The 24,323-nt window shown below is 33.7% G+C and overlaps 1 protein-coding gene across 1 annotated transcript in view; it reads left to right on the top strand.

Annotated features, from left to right (window-relative positions):
- The window catches only part of LOC145935545 (alkaline phosphatase), a 182,000-nt gene that overhangs the window by 132,637 nt on the left and 25,040 nt on the right, over window positions 1–24,323 (top strand). Inside the window, exons 5-7 of the mRNA XM_083037007.1 lie at window positions 1,207–1,414; window positions 2,219–2,359; window positions 15,646–15,840. Coding sequence (XP_082893133.1) covers window positions 1,207–1,414; window positions 2,219–2,359; window positions 15,646–15,840 — 544 coding nt within the window. The remainder of the gene's footprint in view (window positions 1–1,206; window positions 1,415–2,218; window positions 2,360–15,645; window positions 15,841–24,323) is intronic.

The raw sequence follows: 24,323 nt of genomic DNA, 5'->3' as shown, positions 1-24,323 counted from the left end.
TAAGATATTTTATAAGATTTTTTAACAATCGGAAATATAATCAAATATTTTAAATAACATTATTTGTATATTAAACTCGACATCGATACATTTTACAATTTGAATCTTTTTCTTACGAGAGTTACAAAACTTTGATTGATAAACAGTAATATTGGACGACAGAATTATTTGCGAATAAACAGGTTTCGTTCGAGCCGAAGGCAAGTTTCGCTCTGCATGCGGTGAAATTTACAAATGAAATATTTAAAAATATATCGTGTCGCTCGTCCAACTTCTGCGAGAAGTTGAAAGATGCGAACGGTCGAAGAGATGTAAAGCCTGTCCGATATGGTTACATTCGCGCCGGATGACGAACAGGGATTTTTACAGTTATGATTTCTCCCTGCATACGAGTGGACATAAAATTCCTATCGTGGCTCGTTTATCTCCTTTTTATCATATTTTATTACGTTCTTCTATCTTATATCGATAGACGTAAAAATATACGTGTCGCGGTTTTATTCACGCCTTTTGTCACACGACACGCTTGTTCCGCATTATTTTTCCGTCTATCAAAACGAAGAAAAGAATGGAGCTTGGCGCATATTTTTATTTCTTCGAATCAGAGTGTCACTATTTATTTGAAAGAGAGAGCATTTTTTTACGATTTGTGATTTTTTTTTAAATCCAAAGCTGTTTTCTCGCGAAGTTTTTAAGTCGACTAGTTTTAAAATTTAAATAATCAATGATTGAATTAAGCCTAATTAGGAAGATGCTTACATTACATTCTACGTTTAAATTAACTTGCGAATTAAGTGCGGATTAATTAGCTATTTCTACTTTTCGAGATGCCTCGTGTGCCTATTTTTAGCAAAAAAAAAAAAAAAAAAAAGTTTTTGCCTTAAAGTTTGAACGAAGCAAAGAATTCCGCAGGCGATTTCATTGGAGCGCTGCTTCCCCGGGAAAGTTTAAGGCAAAACTTTCTTTCTCATTAAAGTCGGTTCCGTGTCGTTCAGACGTTACTGATAGGCGGAATCAGAGGGTCGATGATTATATATCGTTTGTGATGAATTTTTCGATTTAAGGGAGAGAATCTTATGGGAGATAGGACGAACGAATTTTGTAGAAGATTTTAATCGCCGAATTTTTAATCGAATTTTATCAAATTAAGAATTAAACTTCGACACATACACGCAAATAAAGTTATTATTTCTGTCTCATAATCAGGTGATACTCGGTGGCGGCAGACGTCATTTCGTACCGAAAGTGACTTTGGATCCCGAAGAGCCGGATAAGGAGGGCAGACGACTGGACGGTCGAAATCTCGTCGAAGAATGGTCCAGGAATCATCGTCGAAAGAACATACCCGCAAAATACGTCTATAACAAGGAGCAATTTGAGAACGTGGACCCGCGAAAAGTAAATCGTCTCTTAGGTAAGTTTCAATAAATTTTTTACACATCTACAACCTGGAGGATTTTACAATTTTCAGTTTTACATTTATTATTGCGAATTAACCGCTTTTGGTATTTTTTTTTCATTGTGTGCTTGCGTTGAAATTTAACGGAGAATAAACACAATAACGCTCGATGAGTTTAATCCGACAAAAACAATGTATGATTTTTGATTAACGATTTAATTTGCATAAAAAATGCACGCGCACTAAATTATAAATTCGAATTCGTTGCGGGATATCGCGAGTATTGCGGCGGCTTGCAAGAAGTTAATTTCATCATTCGACATTCTAAATTAATGCGATTGGTAGTCGTGTCATATTAATTGCACGCTGTTGACAGTTCCGTAATCAGAGTAATTATTAGATATTCAGTGTTTGGAATATGAGATTACGTCGTGTCTATCGATCGCCATTGATGATACCTTTATGTACCCAGTTAATAAGATAAAATACTAACTATGGAGTCAATGGAGTGAAATTTTGACTTATTAATACGTCGCGTATACAATCGATTAATAGTTCGTTGAACACAAAATGCGATAAAAAATGTGGGCGAAGAAAATACACCTTTGTCAAAATAATCTGTTACGATTTATCTCATGTATCTTACGCGATTATCCCCAGATTCTCTTGATTTTTTCCCTTCATTTTCTTTTTCTTGATGTCCTGATTTTTCTATTTCCTTCTCCCTCGCGTTTCCTTATTTGTCAATACGATTGTGAACTTGTTTCCGCGTAACACGATTCAATTATTTGCTCTTACCCTTTTTTTTCTTCGCTGCAGGTCTCTTCGCCTATTCTCACATGGACTTCGACGTCGACCGGAACACGAACGACACCGGCGATCCTTCTTTGGCCGAGATGACGATTAAGGCACTTCGGATACTTGAGAACAATCCCGAGGGATACTTCCTCTTCGTGGAAGGTAAGTCAGAAGTTAGAACACTAGAGAAAGAGCTACTTTTACAACTTTGTGCGCCGGTGAAAGGAGGTAAAAGATATATCTCTAGCGAGAAGGCATCAACACCAAAAGCCGTATTGAGACATTACTCTGTGAGAAATGAGACTCGAAATTCTTGTGACGATTTAAAGAACTATCGATACCATAGCTCTTTAAATTTCAAGCCCGCATTTCTCGACAAGAAATTTCGCAACAACGATTTCGCGCTAAAGGAAAGAATTTTTTTTCATCTTGTTTCTTTAACTCAATATGCTATTATATCAATGCAGCCATTTTTTATAATAGTGTCGAAACAAATCACTGTCATTCTCTGTTCGTGAACTGGAGAGAACTGGAAGGTTTCTTAAGAGTTAACCGCTTCCTCGATTTATGGTTTCCGCGGTTTATGGTTTCCGTTACCTTATCAAAGATTGTTTTTTTATGCATAAACAGTGCGTACCAACATCGCACCTTCTTGTTGATCAGTGATTCTCAAAAATATATTTTGACACTTTTTAAATACACTGATAAATTTTTGCAAAGTATATTTGCGATAGATAATACGTATACATTCTTCAGTTTTATTAATTCATAAATTTTTTTATTTAGATATATAAACAAATTTTGCATTTTTTATTAAACGAATAATGCATACTACAGAGAGAAAAACCTAAAAATTCATTAGTCTTTGATCTTCGCGAGGCGAAAATAAATACATAGTTTATTCAAATGAGAATGAATAATGATGATCAATGAACGCGTGGTAGCATCAAAATTCATAATGACATCAACTGCAGATTGTTTCATCGATCTATCGTCCCGACCATCGTGCAAGTTGCCTCAAAATGACAAAGAATTAAAAAAAAAGCAAGTACATGCACACATGCATACGCATATACATGAATGACGTACAGAAGAAAAAAAAATCATTTGCAATTCAATGAAGCTGTCCGTTGCGTAAAAGCGACGCGCTTTTTATGCATGTTTGCACGTCGAAATTTCGATTTAGTCAGCAATGCAATAAAGGGCGATTATAAACAACTCGAGTGCGCATTATGGATAAATCATTTTCCATCCATACACACATTCGCGAATTATTTGATTCTGTAAATTGAGAACGCGCGCGATCAGCGAGTTGTTTCGGTGATTTTTGAAAAACCATCCAACGTCAAGAAGATGACAAATAGCGGGCGATTTATAATAGAAGTAAATCACGCATTAATATACAAACGCACGACGGATATTAATCGCGGTACGAGAGACTTTTATTTATATCGAGCGCCCAAGAATTATGGCCATTTGCGAATATTTTGCGTGGTTTTTCGAGTGGAATTTTTATCGAAAATTAGAAAAAAATTTTATCTCTATTTTAACAGAGTTCAAATATATACATTACCTTTTTGCTTGAATTTAACGCGAAATTTAACTTGTAAAGATGATACACTGTCCTTATAATAAAATGCTGGCTAAATAAAAAATTGTCAAACATTCAGCCCTTATATATATATATACACTTCTCATCGAAGAGTTTAACAATTTTATATTTAGCAGGTATAGTTTCTCTTTTTTAAGTCAATAATGACTTTCGTGAATTTGGATCAAGAATGACAGGAATAGATGTTTGCAGCTCGATGAAGCATTTCTTTTATGAAAAAGAAGAAGCGCGTCTTCTTTTCTTATATCAAAAATTAAGTTAACGTTTCCAATTATCGAGTTTATCGCTTATTATTTTCAGCAATTATTATCGAGAGATATTATCTGACGTTTCAGAGAACATCTCCAAAATTGACGTGGCATTTTTTTTTAAACGGAACATGTTTTCGAAAATGTATCTTCGGTTAGGAGATTGGAATTCTCCACCCTGCGGATTTTCTCTCTCTTATATACGTATATATATATAAATAAGTTTGGGAAACTCAAACTCGCTGAAGTTACTTACGCGAAGTAGCTACTCGCGTACATTGCTTGTAGATTGCAACAATTTGATTAACACTTTCCGGTTAGATGATACGCGAGAGTGTGCTATCATCCTTCAGGTGGACTGACACGCAGCACTGCAACAAGCATGTACACTGCATATTTGTAAAGCTTCCCTCGGGTTGTATCGCGGAAAATGTATTACTTGCTACTGAAAAAATATCAGAGTAAAAAAGAAAAACGTTTCAAACAAATTAAAATCACCGCATACGAGCCTATATTCGCTTCGTTGCCAAATACATGTAAAAAACTGGATTCGCCGTTATTAAAAAAATTCAGTAAAAAATATTATGATTGTTATTTTTAATCTTTATATGCTACGTCTCTCGAATTAATTAAAAAAAAGAGAGCATCGTTTATTTTATTTTATTTATTTTTACTAAATGGCTATTACGTAAAATAAAATATATTTAAGATGATAAATAAGTTGGCTACCATAATTTTTTACATTACATTTTGATTATTTTATTTTCATTAACATCAGTATAAGTTAAATTTCGTTGGTATATATATATATATATATATATGATGTTTTTTGAAGAATTCGTCGTACTTCTTTACAAGGAAATCTGTATAAAAGTAATTATATGTTTATAAGATACATACAAACGTAAGATACAAACGTAAGATACAAACGAAAAAAAGTTCACTCTATTATTACTAAAGTGTATGTATGTAACTTTTTCCATTTTAAAAATCTTAAAAGAGTTACGTGAAAAAGTTAATACGCGAAAACATGAAACGACAAATAAGGTAAATTTACATAACTGGCTTTTTATCAAACCATTTTCTTTAATGGACATAAAAGCTCGTCAGTCGTGCTAAATTAAAACTGTAAATCGCCGAGAGAGGAAATTACTATGTTGAAAAACTACCGTACGTGTATTTTACTGGAATGAATTCTGTTGACTTTATAAGTAGTAAAAATTTGCTTATATACTCCAACTTTAGTAGCAATTATGCACTCGACGAAATCGATATTCTTTTGAAACAAGAATTTGTTTCTCTTATTTTAGTTAAATTTTTTGGAAACTTTTTATCAATTTATTGCGCTTTTTCTCTTTCTTCTTCTGTCGCCAAACAATTCAGATCAACAAAGGATAAAAAAAATAATAAGTATTCGATTAATTCATATATTGCTTGCAGTGTTTTTTTAGCATTTTAAATAAGTAAAATGTTGTATACACTATATCTAGAAAGTATAAAGTATACGGAAGTGGGTAAAATATGTAACTGAAAAAAATAATTTTATCGAAAACATAATATAGGTATAATATTGTAGGGAAATATCGCTTTCAGAATTAAGCTATTTCAAGAATATCTTATAAACATATATATATATATATATATATATATATATATATATATATATATATTTATATATATATATTTATTTATATATTTATATATATTTATAATTTAAATATATAAATATAAGTATATATATATAGTATGGTTATTCTCTGTAAAAGAATACATTTTGCAATCATATAAATATATATATTTATATGATTGCAAAATGTATTCTTTTACAGAGAATAACCATACTATATATATACTTATATTTATACATTTATGTATATGTATTATATATATATATATATATATATATATATATACATAATACATAATACAGTAGAAAGCAGCAGGTTCTGGTATTTGGTACTTGAAGAGAAAAGAAAAAAAATTTTACATCTAATCAAACAAAGTGATCTCTGCCGAGTTCGGCCACATACTGTGGATCGACTCTCGAACTCTCGGCTTCTTGGCTGCGAAGTTAGGTTTTGTCGTCAGTTGGCGACACCGCTGCGCAAAATATTGTGGTCGGTGGTGGGGATTAGTTTGTCGCGAGATGTGCAACGTGGTTGACGCATGGGACGCTCTAGTCTAATGGTAAGGATAGAAAGAGAGAGATGTTAGGTCTCGTCAGCTGAAGCGCTTCGCCTGTCTCTGTCATTCTTGGCTGTGAAGTTAGGTTTCGCCGTCAGATGGCGACACCGTGAAGTCTCGCGCTAGATCAGCGAGATGTCCAGTGTGCAGCATGACGGACATATGGCGATGTGCGAATCTAAAAGTAATTATATGTTTATTATAATATACAAAAGCGCAACATACAAACAAAAATATACAAACGTAAAGAAGTTCACTATTATTACTATAGAGTGTATGTATGTAAGTTTTTCCATTTTAAAAATCTTAAAAGAGTTACGTGAAAAAGTTAATACGCGACAACGTGAAACGACAAATAAGGTGAATTTAAAGGAAGCACAGGTATTTTTGATTTTGATTCGAAAGATTTTTGTAGAAATCTATTTCTATTTCTTTGTTCGCACTTTCTGGTAAAGATTTAAATATTGCATTTTTATGCATTGCATAATTAATTAATATATTTTTATGCATGCACTGCAATTTTTTATGTTTTATTATCAAAGAATATATAACCTCACTTCGCGCACTTAATTATATTCGATTAAATTAGATTAAATAAATACAATGATATATATAGTATATGGTTATTCTTATTCTGTAAAAGAATAAATTTTGCAATCATATAAATATATATTTAGTATATATGTATATATATTTTTATATATACAAGATCTTCCTGAAATATAGATTGCTTAACTCTGAAAGCAATTTTTCCCCACTTTGAAAATGAAAAAAGGTCATATAAATTTGTAGATTTTTTTCTTTTTAACTTATAAACATTTTTCATCTGCAGCATACAGTTTTATTGAGTATATGGAATGTACGGCAATATATTGCGAATAAAATATTCATGTGATATATGAACATAAACCCGCAAGCACAAAAAAAAAGCATTATATGTATAACCATGACATACATTTGATTATTACTTTAATATAAATGCACACACAATTTACACACATAAATATATATATATATATATATATATATATATATATAATTATAAAAACACTTTTAAACAAGGAGTATTTTACATTATATACGAATATTTTTAATATATTACAGAATCGAGGGGTGTCTCACTGTCGCAATACATGTACATTTTTTCTGGAATTACACACATTACTTCGCATTACTTCGCATTGATTTACAAGCATAAAACAATAATATCCCAGACAAGATTAATATATATATACGTTTTTTAAATATATATTTTACTGAGTATTATAATTTATGAAATCATTAATATTTAATGTTTAATTTGTTCAGATCTAATCTAATTTTAATTTGTATTTTGTGTGTGTTCAAGTTTATATAAAAGAAATTTTTATTAAAAACGGTTTTTTAAATTGATTTTAAAAAATTTCTGAATTTTTTTATCACAAAGTTTAAAACAAGACATTTTTTAACTTATAATTGGGAACACGTAACTTTTGTTATATCTTTATTATAATATAATATTTTAATTTAGGTATTCCAACTATTTGCAACATTAATTTAAAAAAAAATATTAATTTAAAATTTTTTGCATAATACATTGGTACTATATGATTTACAATATCTTATAAATTTATTTTTCTTAACATTTCTTTTTAAAATCATTCTAATTACATTTTTCTTGCTAAATTACACAACAGTATTATACTAATATTTAAATATTGTATTTTATTTAAAAAAAAGAATTAACATAATTACATGCATTACATGGAATTATTTAGAATTCTCGGTAATTCGCAATACATGTACAAATTTTTGATGAGTGAGACACCCCTCGTACAGAGTTCATATATTTGTGTGTTGCAAATATAACAAAGTATCGCGGAAACATGTTATTTAGCTTCCATATCATTTCTGCTCGGTTCTGAAATTGGAGCGCCAAGTTTCTAACTAATATATCGTACATCAAACACAGACCCAATATGTTGCCGCAAATACATTTCGGGATTAGCGATCTAAACACGCGTCCGCGGCATGCGTTAAAATACCGTACGTCGTGCGGTAAATGCGGGGCCAATTGCTTTAGAGAACCGACGTATACTAGACTTCCGGAAAGGGAACTTCATCAGAGGGACTGTCCCCATTTCGCGCACAGTCCCGTTTCCCCGCTGCTTGTAATCGGCATTGAGATCTCGACGCCGCGGCCAAAGTTTCGAAACAACTGTTGCTCTACCAGCTATCAACGTTCATTGCGTGTTAATACATTTCGATGCGACTTATCGCACTTAATCCGGATCATCGATAGCGTCGCGGCCGCACCAAGTACTTTTAATCCGATGTATGGATCCTGGCAAAGTTTTTATCTACCTCTCTTTCTCTTTTCAATTTAAATCGTGTTGAAATTACGCTTTATATAACTATTCGCTATATTGCTTTAGAAGAAAATATTTTTTTTTTTTAAAGAGAGAAAGGGAGAAATTAAATGAAAATGAACGGTATTTCAATATTAAAAGCATCGCGTTTATGCTTTTCAGTTTAGCATTGATTATTCGAGAAGAAATAGCAAATCTGGGCCGGAAGTCATATTTTCTCGTCAGTCCGCAAAGATAAATGTATAACGTCCGAACTTCCTGTTAAGCTCTTATCCGAGATAAACCTCAAGCCGGCCTCGTTTGCACGTCGGGCCGCTGTCGGCTGAGTTTCAGTAGCCGATGGATGTGTTTACACGTCACGTTCTCTGATGTATAGTTACGCGGTCAGGTTTTGGGTAGGATGAGCATGTCAAGAGAAAGAGAGAGAGAGAGAGAGAGAGAGAGAGAGAGAGAGAAAAGGAGGGAGAGAGACGAGAGCTCGGAAGCTAAATGGGTCATCTGAATATTAATTCCGAACATTGCATACTGTGATACGTCTTACTGCATAGACTGTTTGCAAAGGTGCGGTTCAAATTATTTTAAATTCTGACAAAACAACCACGTTGATATTTATTAATAAGAAAAAGAACAATTGTAATATTACGCTTAAAACATATTACTTATAAAAAATACTAATAATTATAAATATCAATTATTTAACATTTTCTAATATTTAATATTAGAGTTTTTTTTTTAATTAATACAGTACAGATTTATCATCCGAATATATTTGTTTGCTAATAATTATTAAAATAATTATAATTAAAATAATTGAAATTTTACTATATTGCTGAAATAATTTGATCTGTTTCTAATTAGAGCAGAATAATCCCTGGGATAGGATGCTATCTACTTATTGTACCTTCCTCCTATGAATATATACACAAAAGTATGCAGCATCGCGACGCACAGAATATTTTTCTCGCTTCTGTGCGCTGCGTGATATACAATATATGTGTGTATACCCCCGTGTGTTCTCGCATAGAATTTATCGCGGAAAAACAAAACCCGCTTACGATGCTTAGTCGACGCGTTATTCCACCACGTAATCTCTTTCATCCCCAAGGCTTTGCGTCATTGAACAAGCAAGAACATGTATTATTACTGGGCGATAAAGTATCTTTATTGCCTCTTAAAACCATACTTTCACGGTCCAAACGGTCCAAACGGGCCGTCCGTAAATTTCTCGCGAAAAGGTTAGCGCACTTACTGCAAGTCCAGATGTCAATTCTATTTATTACTGGTATACAAAAATGTCACCCGGCCCATCTGACACTCTGTACGATTTCGCGAAGCAGGAAACTTTTGCGTTTCACAATATGTCTACGTATGTGTTAACACACACATTTTTTTCTTCAAAGATTAATAATATTTTTATATTATAATATAATATATATAATATATATATATATATATATATATTTATATTTTATTTATAATATAATATATTATAATATTATTTATATTATAATTATATCAGAGCAATTTGTCTATTGCAGATTTTAATCCCGAGATGGGATAATTTCAATTTTCGTCTCCGATATTACTTCTATATATAAAAGATCTCTTAATATATGGCGCGCGAATAATGAAAGCTATTTACGTGAAATTAAATTGGGACGAGAAAGCTGCAAAATGTAATTTCATGATTTTTCGTAATAATAGAAATGGCACTGTAATAGATCGTCATCTATTTGACGAATTAATGGTTGGCTCAAGTTGCTCGTAAAAAGTGCGATAATATACAGTGCTGTGGTTAATATCCTATCACATTGTCCCTAATCCGACGAGAGAATCCACTTCCGGCAGCGCATTTAGCGGTAATGTAACGCTATAACATTAAAAATAGAAGGATATGACTCCGGAATGATGATTAGATAAGGAATAGCCTTGTGTCTAAACGTAAACGCTCTTTTTGCGTCTCTTCGTTTAATGTAGAATATATAATATTATTAAAAAAATATATATTTCGAGAAAATGATATTTTGTTATAATGTATCGTATTGTTACATATACAGATATGAATTATTTCAGTTTTTATTCTATTTCCCATTTATGTATATATACATATATTGGACACATTGATATGTATATACGTGCCATATCAATATTAATTACTAAAAATCATACAATATTGTGCTCCGCGTACAATTTGCCGGTTTCATCATTTTCCATTTATCGCATACACGAATAGATAACATTTTAATTTAATTACGTAATACGGTAATAATTGGAAACAATATTGCTCCAAATTCAAATTTATATTCTTTCGAATTCATCGATTTCATTCGATTTAATCCTCTTATACGTTTATCCCGTTGAAAACAGTAGAATTGATTTTAATAGCAGTAAGAGCTGTTTTAGACAACGTCACGATATTTACTTTGAGTTTGGAAATTGACAAAATGCAGATACGAGTCGCTAAAGCAACGAGTATTCGATAATCCCTATATAAAATAGTTTCCCGAAATTAACGGCACGAATGTAATTTGTTGGACGTCGTTCGGATTAAAATCTAAAGCTCGATCAAGCGGGTTTTACGCGACCGAAGATGCCGGCTGGAAACTCGTTATGGGACTTTTCTGCAAATCTTTGAACGCGACAGTTTCAATTCCCCGCGGCTCTTAAACGGCTTCTGAAAATAAGTCAATATTCGGGACACTGTTAATCTCGCAATCATCGACGAGGTCTAATAAGCCAATCGTCAAATTCATAAAGAAGTTACATTATGGAAGGCAAATATTAATATTCTGTCGAAAAAATGCAAGATAATTAAAGGATATCTTATCATTCACGCTTTGACGAGAAAATTACTTTGTATATTTTCTAAAAAAAGAAAAGAATATTTTTTTATACTTATTATGCCATATAAAAAACTTACATTATTTGGCTTTCCAGTATTGATGCATAATTAAATATATCGAATATAATTAAAATATATAAGTATGATCTATAAGTAAAATAGTAATGAGTATTAAAATAAATTAAAAGAAAATTCTTAATTACTTATTTATATGTATATTATTTTTAAAAAATATAAAGTACGTTATGCGACAATATTTGTATTCTTGATATTTTAAACTATGCGATAGCTTATTTAATTAATTAGCAATTTATAAGTAGAGACAAAAGTAAATTTTCAGAAACGAGATATACAAATAAAAAATTTGCACACATACACATACACAAAGAAATTTTTAAAAATATAAATTGATATTTATTTTTCTAGTTTTTATGCAGTATCAGTTATTGGCATATAAACACAAATTTATGTTTTTTAATGTTAATGTCTTGGGTTGTTCTTAGTATTTATATTATAGATTCTGTCTTTATTGATCTTAGTAGCCATTACCAGAAATCAGCACAATCTGAGATAGAGGCGAGCTGGCTGTCATAATAATTGAAGTGCTGCGATTGTTTGTCGGACCATTCGCCGACTGTCATCACTAAGATAGTGTCGCGTCGCGTTGTATCGAATAGCAGGAATAGAGGTTGAATTCTAGAATAATCAAGATCCTGGCGTTAACATGAAATAAGAGAATTCTCTCATATCGCAATCATTGTGATAGCAATAATATAAATTTTATTTGCAGCTAAAATATAGATTCAATTAAATTAATTAAGAAAATTAATTAAAATTAAAACATTTAATGAAAATTGAAGCAAATGATAACTTTTCGTTGAAATTTTTGCAATCTTTTTAAGGAGGGATCCATCCTGAAAAATATCGTGTCACATTTTGACACAAAACATCTGATTCTGTGCATTCTTACAAGATAGCATATTAATCATAACGTCGATAACGAGACAAACAAGGTCTACGAAATTCATATTTTCCATTCTTTTATCGTTTCCCACATTAATGGCGACTGTTCGGAATGAAGAATAGAATCTACTTTATTTAGGCGACGTTGAAACGCGCTGTTGATTGTTTGCGCGTTAAATTACGCTTCGGCGAAACGCTAACAGCTAAGCGAAGATTATATTCCGCATCGATAGCCTTCTTTACAGGTCGCGAATCGCAAGTTCTCTTTTCGGCGACTTTTTATTTCCCCGGTGACATATTTCGATATTTTTCATTTCACGACGACTTCGTTGTTTGCCACATGGAATATGCGATCCTGCGAAGGCAGGAATTTGCGACGTGTACCCGGGTATCCAGGGGGGCTTGACGCTCTCGATAACAGTTTTCGATTTCTTTGTATGTACTGAGATTACTTTACTATTTATAACGCGCGACATACACCAGAGAATGACGTATGTTCAAAGCATAGTTCCGTAGAATGCAATTTTGCGGAATATTGACGAAAGTAACGAGATTCGAATTTAATGATTGCAATTGCAATCGATATAAAGAGATTACAACTGTAATAATTAAAATCTGAAAATGATATAATATCAATTTAAACCGAATTATTATATAATTGATACTGAAATTATTAGAAAAATTAGATCACGAATTATGTTGAAATGATTCTCTCATTTTTCTACTATAATTTATATAAAATTATATATAAATACATATAATTATTTATAGAAAATATATGTTCTCTTTCATTCATATACTCTTTATCTATTTATAGAAGAAAAATAATAAAAATTAATTATTTTTTAATTATTCTTCTTATTATTTTCTCTATAGAACCGAATAGATATTATATAAGAGAGAGAAAAAGGGAAAACATATGAATTTATTCTATATATTTATATGCAATTGTATGATATTTTTTCCAATTAAATTTTCCGTTTAAATCAGTCTTCAGAAAACAGTCTTGGAACTATCTTTTTCTTAATAGTCCCCTTATGCATAGTGACAGTACTGCAACAGATTTGCATTTCTTTTGCATTGCGTTTGTCGTGGGGTACTTTAAATGCTTCACGAAACGAGTTCTCTCTGTGCACACTGAGAGCTCATATGTATTACTTCCAAGTCAAGTAGATTTGAACGAGACTCGGATGCAGCGGAGGGTTAAACGCAACAGTTACGTTTATCTACGTTGCGCCGTCTGGCGCCGACTAAACCCTATAGGATAATACCTAAAACCTTGGCTCTCTCTCCCTCTCTCTATCTCTCTCGTTCTTGCGGTGCACAGCAAATCGCATAAAGTCGGTCGAACACGAGGGTTCGTTATGTTGCATGTGCACGAGACGGCGCGTAACGAGAGGATCGATGCAGCGACGAGCAGACGATGCAGTTCTTATATGTAAGCGTCATATCCCCCCCGGTATTTATCTTTGTAGCTTCTTTACAGCCACTTTCATCGATATTGCACGATACGCAAAGATTGTAGAACCGATGATCTTTATCTATTTGCTGGCAGTCTTGCTCCTCGGCTGCATCTCGCGATCATGTATGATATAAGCAAGGATACGAAATATATCCGCGCGAAGAAAGTTTAGTTCAACTCTTTATTTATTGGAGATAAATTTTCCTTACACGATAATGTAATTAAAAAACGTTTTCAAATGTCGATTCGACTTAAAGAAATAATGTTATTTCTAAATAACGCGAAAATGCAATCAATAAAAATTGAGATTTTAAATTAACTAAATCTCTTGATGAATTTGGGAGCAACAGTTGTTTTTTCTGTCGTGGGAAGATATTCATACGTAAACTTTTATTATTATCATTACACTATTTACAAAGATATCCATACGTAAACTTTTATTATTATCATTACACTATTTACAAATATAATTGCCGAAATAAAATTGCATCTCATGGACTAATTATATACGTGTTATAACATTTTTAAAGTGATAAAGTTTCTAATTCATATATCAGTGATGTTACATAGCTAGAGAAATTGTGTTCCGTATAATGGTTGACAAAACATCAAGCAATGCACTCGATACATTGACCTGTTTATGTGAATTGAAACATGATTAGCTAAATCTATGTGCGTAACTATGTTGATAACTCGGATTATTAATAACTGCAAAGAGCGATTATTGCGCGATACAATTTCATTATCTCGCCTATATTTTCGTTGAAAAAAAATCGGTTTTTCTATTTCTTTATATTATATTACCTTCGTAGTTTCATTAATCATACGAATTTTTTTTAATACAATAAATAATATATTTAATATAATTAATTGGTAATCTAAATAAAATTAATTCTTAATTCTTCTACAAAGTTTAACAAATAGCCAATTGTTTAATGGTCGATTTCAAATATATGATTTTAATGAATTATAAAAGAGTAAAAAAAAGTTGTGTTATATCTGTAATTGAAACGTATTGAAACACTCTCCAAAAATTTTTCGATTGTTTGGTTTTATCAAATAATCATCACCATTACGCTCGCGTGTGCGATACGCCACAATTTTGTCGTGATAGAGTTATCTAGATGATCGAGTTAAATTCATTCGTGTAACTTTGTTAATTCGAGAGAACGAGAACCGCTGCTCTCTCACCGCTGTTGCCGACCGTAACTATGTGGGCAACGAGCAATATCTCGCCCATGATTGACACCGCTGATTAAAATCCAATTGAGAACTATTAATGAAGCCCCGAAGTGACAAACATTGCACAAGCGCGGATGTGAACACAAAGGTAGACAAAGCGGAAACTGGAATACAATACGCTTCTTGCAGGCAGAATATTGCGGACACTGAAATAAAAGAATCAATTTAACAAAAATTAATTCTATTGCTGTAATATATTGTATAAACACGAGACTCGTGAAATTTAAATTTAATTTTCAACGATGCTGTGTGAATTAAAAAACTTGACAAAAGAAATTTTATAGAACACGTGGCTGAAAAATATTTATTAACTAATTTACTTAAATATTATTTTTCACTTTTGTGATATAAAGGCTGCGGATGTAATTTTTTTTGACACGATATGGGTTAGCAGAGAGACTTGGTCCAAGAGTAGCAATACTTGAAGAAAATGTGAAGGTCTTAAAGTGGATCCGAGCTGCGACGTTGCGTTATGAAGTAGTCGAAGATAACTTTAATAAATGACGGCATCTCATGAGCGCCTCTCACCGAGCGGGATCTGTTTCAGGTGGAAGAATCGACCACGCTCACCATTACAACAACGCTTATCGCGCCCTGGATGAGACTCTGGCGTTGGAGGAAGCTGTCCAGGCGGTTATGAAGGAGGTCGATCTCACGGAAACGCTTCTCGTGGTAACGGCGGATCACTCACACGTATTAACCCTCGGTGGACTGGCGACACATCGCGGGAATCCCATATTCGGTGAGCCAACCTATATATTTCTGTCTTTAGTACGTTATATCCGGCCGGAAATAAATGGGACATTTTCGATTCTTGGGGTAGATGTACCGTAATATGCTAATAAAAACAAATGATTGGACAATAAAACTCCTTTTCGTTTAAACTTTGGATATTTAAATTTTCGGACGATGCGACTCGAGTTAATATAAAAATAATAAATACTACTTAAAATTAGGAGACGGGGACGAAATAATGATTGAATAATTATTTTAATTTATAGCTTTATGACAATTACAAATCAATATTATTTCAAATTCAGTAATTATATTCTCATTGATAGATAATGGATATATATTTCTATATATTTCTGTCTTTAGTATGTTATATCCGGCCGGAAATAAATGCAACATTTCCGATTCCTGGGGTAGATGTACCGTAATATGCTAATAAACCCAAATGATTAGACAATTTAATTTCTTTTCGTTTAAATGAAAGCATTATATTCGTTGCTTTAGGTATTTAAATTTTCAAGCTCGAGTTAATATAAAAATGTACTACTTGAAATTAGGAGACGGGGACGAAATAATGATTTTTTAATTGAATAATTACTTTAATTAATAGTTTTATGTCACAATTACAAATCAATACTATTTCAAATTCAGTAATTATATTCTCATTGATAGATAATTAATTATTATATATATAATAATTCATTGTTACATTGATATATCCATTCTATTTCATTTTATAATTAAACTGCATTATATACAGTTATTGATTCAATAAATAGAAATGGGTATATGTTAGAGTACGAGCTCGTTGCACTTTTTTCTTGGAGATTAAAATATCTCGACTTTTCATAACTTCGCTCATCTCGACATCTGTTTCCCCCGTTTGGAATTTTAATCATGCACACGTCGGCGTGAATATAATATGTATGTGAGTGTGTGCATGTATTTGTGTGTGCGTGTGTTAATAAACTCCGTCTCGACGATCGATTGTAACTGCCGTAATTCTCTTGGCCGTCGGGGAAAAAAAGCATCCTTTTCATTGTTGCACGGTTCCTGGCCTTTCAATATCCGGAAAGGATGCGTCGACAACCGACTTCTGCGCCCCGAAAAGCAGTCTTCGCAGAAAAATATTATTCGATCACACGCTCAAATTAACCGAATGAGTTGCTAGTATATATATATATTCGCTGCTTTATGCGCGGAATAGTTTAATACGACTTTCCCTTTTTTTCATTAGCGAATAGCGAGCTTAAGCTAAAGCCACGGTGCTTCCCAATCAGATTCGCGTTCGCCAAATCTCTGACAATTTGATTAAAAAAATTGCGCTCTTCTCGGCGGAATCGAGAAAATAGGTCAGAAATAAACCGGAAACAAATACAAATTAGGTCATAATATATTAGCGGTGCAATTTATTTGAATGAAATTTTTGACATTTGAAAATTAGCGTGCTATAATTTAGATTTTTTGATGCGAAAAATGTTTCTTTGCTCCCTTCTTCGCTGTCTTAAATTAAACAAAAAATTGAACAATTTTTTGGAGTTCGGAAACTATTGAAGAAGCATTTTAAATTTCCGCTGATAGGTCATTTGTCATTTTCACCTGGCAGGATACTGTCGTACCATATGGTATATATGTTACAAATTTTGACATAAAAAAAACGACGGATAGCTCGTGCATCTATCTAGTTTTAACAACTACCGGACGGTTTATCGAGACTTGCGTTTCGAGAGATCATACTGTACTTATCGGCTGCAATCGATTTTTGGTAAAATGCTCCCCGCGGACATGGAGGCAAATATTTTGTAAAAACACGCGAGTACTTTGTACCCGGACAATATTTTCGCTCTAATGCAATATTTGTATTACACTCGTGACATATTTTTCGACAAACTTGCCATTTGCCGGGCAAACGAGGACGTCGTGTGTATATAAACCGCGCTTTATAGAGATATTCCCGCGTCTCCGGGGAGAAGAACTCGTTCCCTCCCTCTCTTTTTCGATCTCTCGTTTACGCCGCTTTTCCCGACTCGTTTATCCGTGAAGAGAAGCCGAGAGCGGTCCACTGATCCGCGACGACCGTCCAATTGTCGGCAATCAAAAGTGGACTCTCTCTGCCGGATCGCGCGTCCAACTTTTTCGCTAGGTAAAAGTTTAACGTGTTGTCTCTCTCTCTCGTCTCCACCGAAGGTGCAGATGTTGACTCGAGATTCGCAACTGGCGTCTACGATCCAATACTCGGTGACGCGTTGTTTTATATGGGGACGCGAAGTCGTCTTCTCCATCAAGCGAGGGAGAAGGGACCGGGGTCTCTCTCCTCTCTTCCGGCAGGACAGTTCTGGATTCAATAAGATCCAATCTACTTGGACAACTTCGTGAGCGCCCGGTCGACTGTTCGCCCGGTCGCGGTTAAATTGAATCGTCGGGAAACGTAAAGGATGGCTTTTCGGCCATACGTGCAGTCGCAAAAAGCCGGCTCGTTTCGTTTGTCCGATAGCAGTCGATCGAAAAAAATAACCCGAAACGGAGGCGAACATTGAGGGAAAGAGGGGGAGGGAGATGCTGCTGAAAGTTTTGGCTGGCTCGATTTTCCGAATTCGATGATCTTGAATTTTATCGCTCGTTTTGTACCTCGTTTTCGCGGAATTGTTGGATCATCTTGTCCCTCCATTGAGAAATTAATCCGTTCACGTCGGTCGACGGTGAGTTTACGAGTTTGCGAATTGTAAGTTTTAAAGCACAAAATTTTATTGTTATACTCAACGCGTGTTTGAAATTTGATATATTTTGGTTTGCCTCTGTTTGCCGCTTTTCTGTTTTCTTTTTTTAAGTGAAAGAAAACACGTTGCTTTATTTCAGACAGAAACTGACGAAATCCAGCAACATGGCTTTTGAGAGAATTAAAATTAATATTTCAATTCCTTTTTTATTCATCCATGCATTTATAGAAGAATTTAAATAGAATTTCGCTGTTTTTAAAAATAGAAGTAAGAATATATCTAATTTTTTAAAAATCTCCATTAACTCCATTTTTGTGTTTCGATTATTTTCACTTTATTGACTTTTTAAAAACATGATTAATAATGAAACTAGATTTATTCTTAATCACATTCATTTTTAATCATTCTCATTCACAATCATCTTAAACATAAATATGAAGCGACTTGAAAAATGCATAGCTTACGATGCAAATTGCTTTTTGCAGTAAATAATTTTCAGACGTAGGGAGAAATATTTGTTTATGCAATGAAAGTAATAATTCTATAATTTTTAAGTCAGTTTCATTGACACTGCAAGCTTGCGTAAATTTACCCAATAGGTCCCCGATAAATTTACTCGAATTACTCGAGCGGAAGATATCCAGTAATGCAATCCCTCATTATGATTATATTTAATAACATTCCGCATGATTTAGTAGAAATTTATATCTATACGCTTGATAGTGGATATAATTCAAGCGAGATAGCTTTTGTTAATTAAACGCGAATCGAAGCTCCGACTTGACGAAGCTATTTTATAATCGATTAGAATAGAATGAAAACTAGCTGAAAAGTCATTTTGGACCAAGGATATTTTGTATCTTGTTTTACTTTATCATATACATATACTTTTTTTTGCGTGAGGAAACCCTTTATGGGTACTCCTTCTCTCGGGGGAGGTTTGGAGTTATGTGAGACTCGGCCTAATTAACGACCAAAACCTCACGATAGTCTTCTATTCTAGCGCTTTTACGGGGGTTTCCCGGAAAATGCGTTAATATGACTTCCGGGGAGACCCGGAAAGTCTCCTAGCGCTCGACGCGTATCATATACATATATCTAAAATTAATAATACACATAACTGATAAGTTATATGATTAGTTAATTGATTAAATTCTGTTTGTAAATTGGAAAAAGTTAGCCTTCTAAAATATTTGTCAAAAACATTTAGCTTAGAATGCTCTTATATATGTATAATAAACTTTTTACGTTTTTATCTTTATTATAATGTAGCATGAAACTCGAATATATCCTTCGTGTACGTATAAGAAAGACGGCACGCGAGCATGTGTATATGTAAACAGCGTTTAATAATTTATTTTTATCACAAAGAAAATCGTACGCTCGGCTAATCGAGATAGTATCGATCCACTTTATTCGGGGAGTATTTTTTTTCCTCCGTATATATAATAGATAGGCGATAGATCTCTAGCGGAAAGATTTGCATGCATCCGTTTTTTCCCGGCTTTTCTCCTATTCATGTGTCGATTGCCATCAATAAATAGCGGTTGTCGAGCCGGCGAATCGCGCAATCGACTTCGCTGCGCTGAAAAACGCGTGTATCGGACGCTTTTAATTTTTGCTCCGTCAAATTTCGTTTGCATTTGTAATTGAAAAAAAAAGAATAAAAAATTGTGTGTAGGAAGAGGAGATAACTGACGTATCGATGTCACCCAATTCTGGACGTGCTGACACTTGGTTCGAATTAGATTCGACATCGCGCCACTTTTAGATTGGAAACCGCTGGTAATTTCGTATTCGCGAATCAAATAGAACAATCAGAGGGTTTCGTGTTCGTTACGTGAGAAAATTCACGGCGTAGCGAAAAATTCAAATTTATGTCGACCGATCTGAGTAAAGGATCGGCGTTGAAAGGCCTTAACTCTCGTCGTAATTTAACCCTACCTCCTTCCCTCGTTTTTGCGGGATCTATACAAGGTACGCAACAGTCACGACACTTGATTCGCTTCGGCGAAACGCGTTGTTTGTCGCATCAAAATTCCGAAACGAGGTCGCGCAAGAAGTCTCGCGCATAATAAAAGTAATGGACGTAAGCAGTGCGGCGTTAAATCACGCGGGGTTGACGTTGTTCGCGTGAAATACGGTTTAGGGGTGAAGGAAGGGATATCGCGTTTTCGTATTGCAAGGTTTCACGGTTTGAATCGCGAATCGCGGGTGAACCGAAATGAATATGCAGTCGTTTTCCTCCTGTGTATTTGCACGATTATAATCGCAGAGCGAAAACGAATATTCTTCAGGTAAGAGACTCGGGGAAGATTTACAACCGGAATAACTAGATGGACGACCGCTATTTCAGACTTAGTCAGATTTTGCCGACGTCGTCCGCGAACTACGAACGAGATTGCGCGGATATTAATGTGTATGAAGTGTGATATTCTCTCCTTTTCGCCGAAAAGACCAGGTGACCCGAAAACGATGCATTTACACGGCGCGCATATCTATTTGATAAATTTAAGTTGTTAACACAGAAATGTCATGCAGGGAGATGTGAAACTCTGTTTCTTTGTTGAACGAAGCGTTCTATCTTTACCGAGACTAACGTAAATAACTATCTTTATAACAGTCGAAGATGGACTTTTCTTTTAATAAATCGAAGGCACAAGAAACTTCTAGAGATACCGATTTGATTTTCGGATTATGAATAATTGAAAGTGCTTTTAGTTGAATTTTCGCGAAATAAATTGCATCGTAAACGCTACATAAAATTGAAATTGATCGAATATTTACATAATGCTTATAGAATATTGTAGGTAAACTCATTAACTGGACAAATTAGTAATTTAGATTTTATAGTAACCGGACATTAATATACGCAGCGTATAAGTATAATGCACTATTATCTTCCTTGCTCTCCGATTTCCCCCATTTTGACGCGTACACATTAGCCTGTAAAGAATAATAATCAAAATAATTATGTAAATGTAAATCAATAAATGCACATTGTCACATTCGATTAATTATCGCGTATCGTGTGTGTAGTAATCCAATCCCAATCTCGCCTGCAACCTAGTTATGCCGCTGGTCGGATCTGCAAACATGATTGTTCAGACATTTTACCGTACGGCAATAATCAGAACATATTTTGGATAAAGCTTATCAAAATCGTGCTTCACAAACATGCTCAATGCCTGCAGCGATAATTTTGTTTGTATGTGAGTGTTTGAGATATAAAAAAAAATCAATTAAACCGATGCGATAGTTGAATGACGCGTTTGACCGAAAAGCGCGATATCAGTGTATCTATATAACATTACGCTATATTTCGTGTTTTTCATTTTTTTTTCGAAGATCCATACATTTTAGTAAGACCGTGTTATATATACACATACTTCCGGGGATGTTTAATAAAAGAAATACAGACTTTGAAAGAATATTTGAAAAAATAAAATAAAATAGAGCTAGAAATCTACAAAATCTCGATCTGCAAAATATATTCCAAATATATTCTAAAATAAAAGTAAATAGTTTAAATAAATAAAAAAATACCCGGAGAGATAAAATGGAAAATATTAGGAAATAAAATAGTACATGTAAATATGTATAAATTGGAGGTCTACTTAAAATTGATTGCAGTGTTTTATTATAATTCGTGTCTCGCTTTAAGTAATATATATATGTACAAAAGAACATTTAATGTGTATGCACTTAAATATTTGGAATAACGAATATATTTCGCGAGCATTTATACACACAGCGGTTCATTTAAAATTGTGAAACCGTTTTCATAGTTTCGTATGAAAAGGAGCGGCGTATAATATGTATCATCCAAAAAAAAGTTATTTTCTCATCGTATTTTTTTTCAATATACGTTAATGCACTGCAAATTTCCCGTGTAACTTTTCCGCACTGTAGCCTTCACATACCGCATTAAAACTGTTATGTTTCACTGATCGCGTACGAAATTAATTCTCTTTTTGCGTACAAAATTTGTTATTTATTATCTTCTCTTTGGAAGGAACTGGTAGATTCAGACTGAAATTTAACATATACTACGTTTTTATTCGCTTATCGCACCATTTATCCTAACAGAAAAAATCTCGAGATTATAGAAAAACTGTGTGACTACGTTCGAAACGAAGACGAAAAGACACAGGGAAAAAGAAAAAGTTAAAAGAAATGAGAAAAATGCGCGAGCGATTCACGCGACGTAGCGTTCCGAACGGCTTTTATATTCCTCGGCGTTCATTAAGTCGGGTTACTTTGCTCACGCGAGTATTGGATGAAGCAATTAAAGCACGCGCCAGTTGGAGATATAATTTATTTGCCGCGGCGAGTTACGTAGAGTTACGCGCTCCGAGAGGCCACCTTGGCGCCCATTAAGAATTTAATTGCATTTACGCCACGTTGACTGGCCGATATCGATGCGAACTGCTTTTAGAGAGTCCTTAACTCGCGATCCGTCGCGCTCTACGGGATTAAGTGCCGCTCAGATGGAAAATTATTTACGTTAGTCTTGTATAAAGTACGAGATCGTACGTGTGTGTGTGTGTACGTTGTAGCTTCGTGTAACAAAACAGACTTGGAACTAGCAGCTCTTTGTTGATAAAATAACAGACTCGTTCCCCAGGAACTGTCTCTTTCGATATTAAACTGTCAGATGTCGATCGGTTAATCGAAGCTTGCTCAAGAAACAGGGAGGATGACTATCTCTCTTTCTTTGAAAGAAATAATCTTTTCGTTAACGAGAAAATTTATTATACTTTTCATGAAAATTCTCTAAAATATCTAGAATATTATGATACGGAGACGCTAATTATTTTCAAGAGACTTGCTTATTTCTTGTTGAAACTACATTTACGTAAACCTATTTGCTTTAGTAATATACAGGTTTAGAATAAATAGGATTAGTTATGAAAGTTAAGATTGAGGAGATTATAAACACTTTGACGGAAACTTAAGGAATTACACGCTGTTAGTGACGAAATCAAGTTTTTACGAACAATTAAATCGCATTCTTTGTCGGCCTAATTATTTGCCCGATACGGGTCACTATGTCGGAATAATCTAGAGAACTCTCCAAGTAGTTAATTCGTTTCTTTACATTGTCGGGAGAGGTTTTGGAGAGAGGTTATTGAGCCAGGTACTTGCCAACTTTTTCGGTTCGACTATTGGTACTTGCGAGTCTATGTAAAGCGATAAGAACTCTCGGGTTAATTATTCTGCGAATGAACTGAAGAGAGCGAGAAACCCTCTTGAAAAAAAATCTCAATGACTTTCGCGTATTTCGCATTTATATGTATATATACTATCATCGTCAAATTTTTTTCGATAAGACAGATTTGATTGTCAAAAAAATTTACAATTTGTAATTTTAACTTTTTGTATTCGCGAATTTATTCAATATAGACAGAGGATTTTAATTTGTCAATAAAGCGATTTAAACTAAAATATCGTAATATATGTCGCATATGTCGATTAAATAAATTGTTACTGAAACAAAATTATTTTCACGTGTGTGGCGCGTTAAAAAAATTTTCCTTTTTTTTAAATTTAACTTCGAATTAGCACACGATCGAAAGACACACACTTGATTGCAAACGTACATTTCAATTTCACGCTTAATTGGATAAAAAAATCGTATCGGAGGTTTCGCTTTTGTCCGGAATCGCGCGAGTATTCGAAGCGAAAATCTGTAATATTATAACGGCGCTTTTAAGGACACCTTTTAGATGCAACGCCCAGTTTCGCTTTTTTACTCGGGAGAGTTTCGAGGAGT

Source organism: Prenolepis imparis, unplaced genomic scaffold, assembly GCF_030444845.1.
Source record: "Prenolepis imparis isolate NDT839.2.m4 unplaced genomic scaffold, iyPreImpa1.0 SCAF_4, whole genome shotgun sequence".
Classification (NCBI taxonomy): domain Eukaryota; kingdom Metazoa; phylum Arthropoda; class Insecta; order Hymenoptera; family Formicidae; genus Prenolepis; species Prenolepis imparis.
The sequence above is the reverse complement of the archived record's forward strand: the minus strand, read 5'-3'. Positions and strand labels throughout refer to the sequence as shown.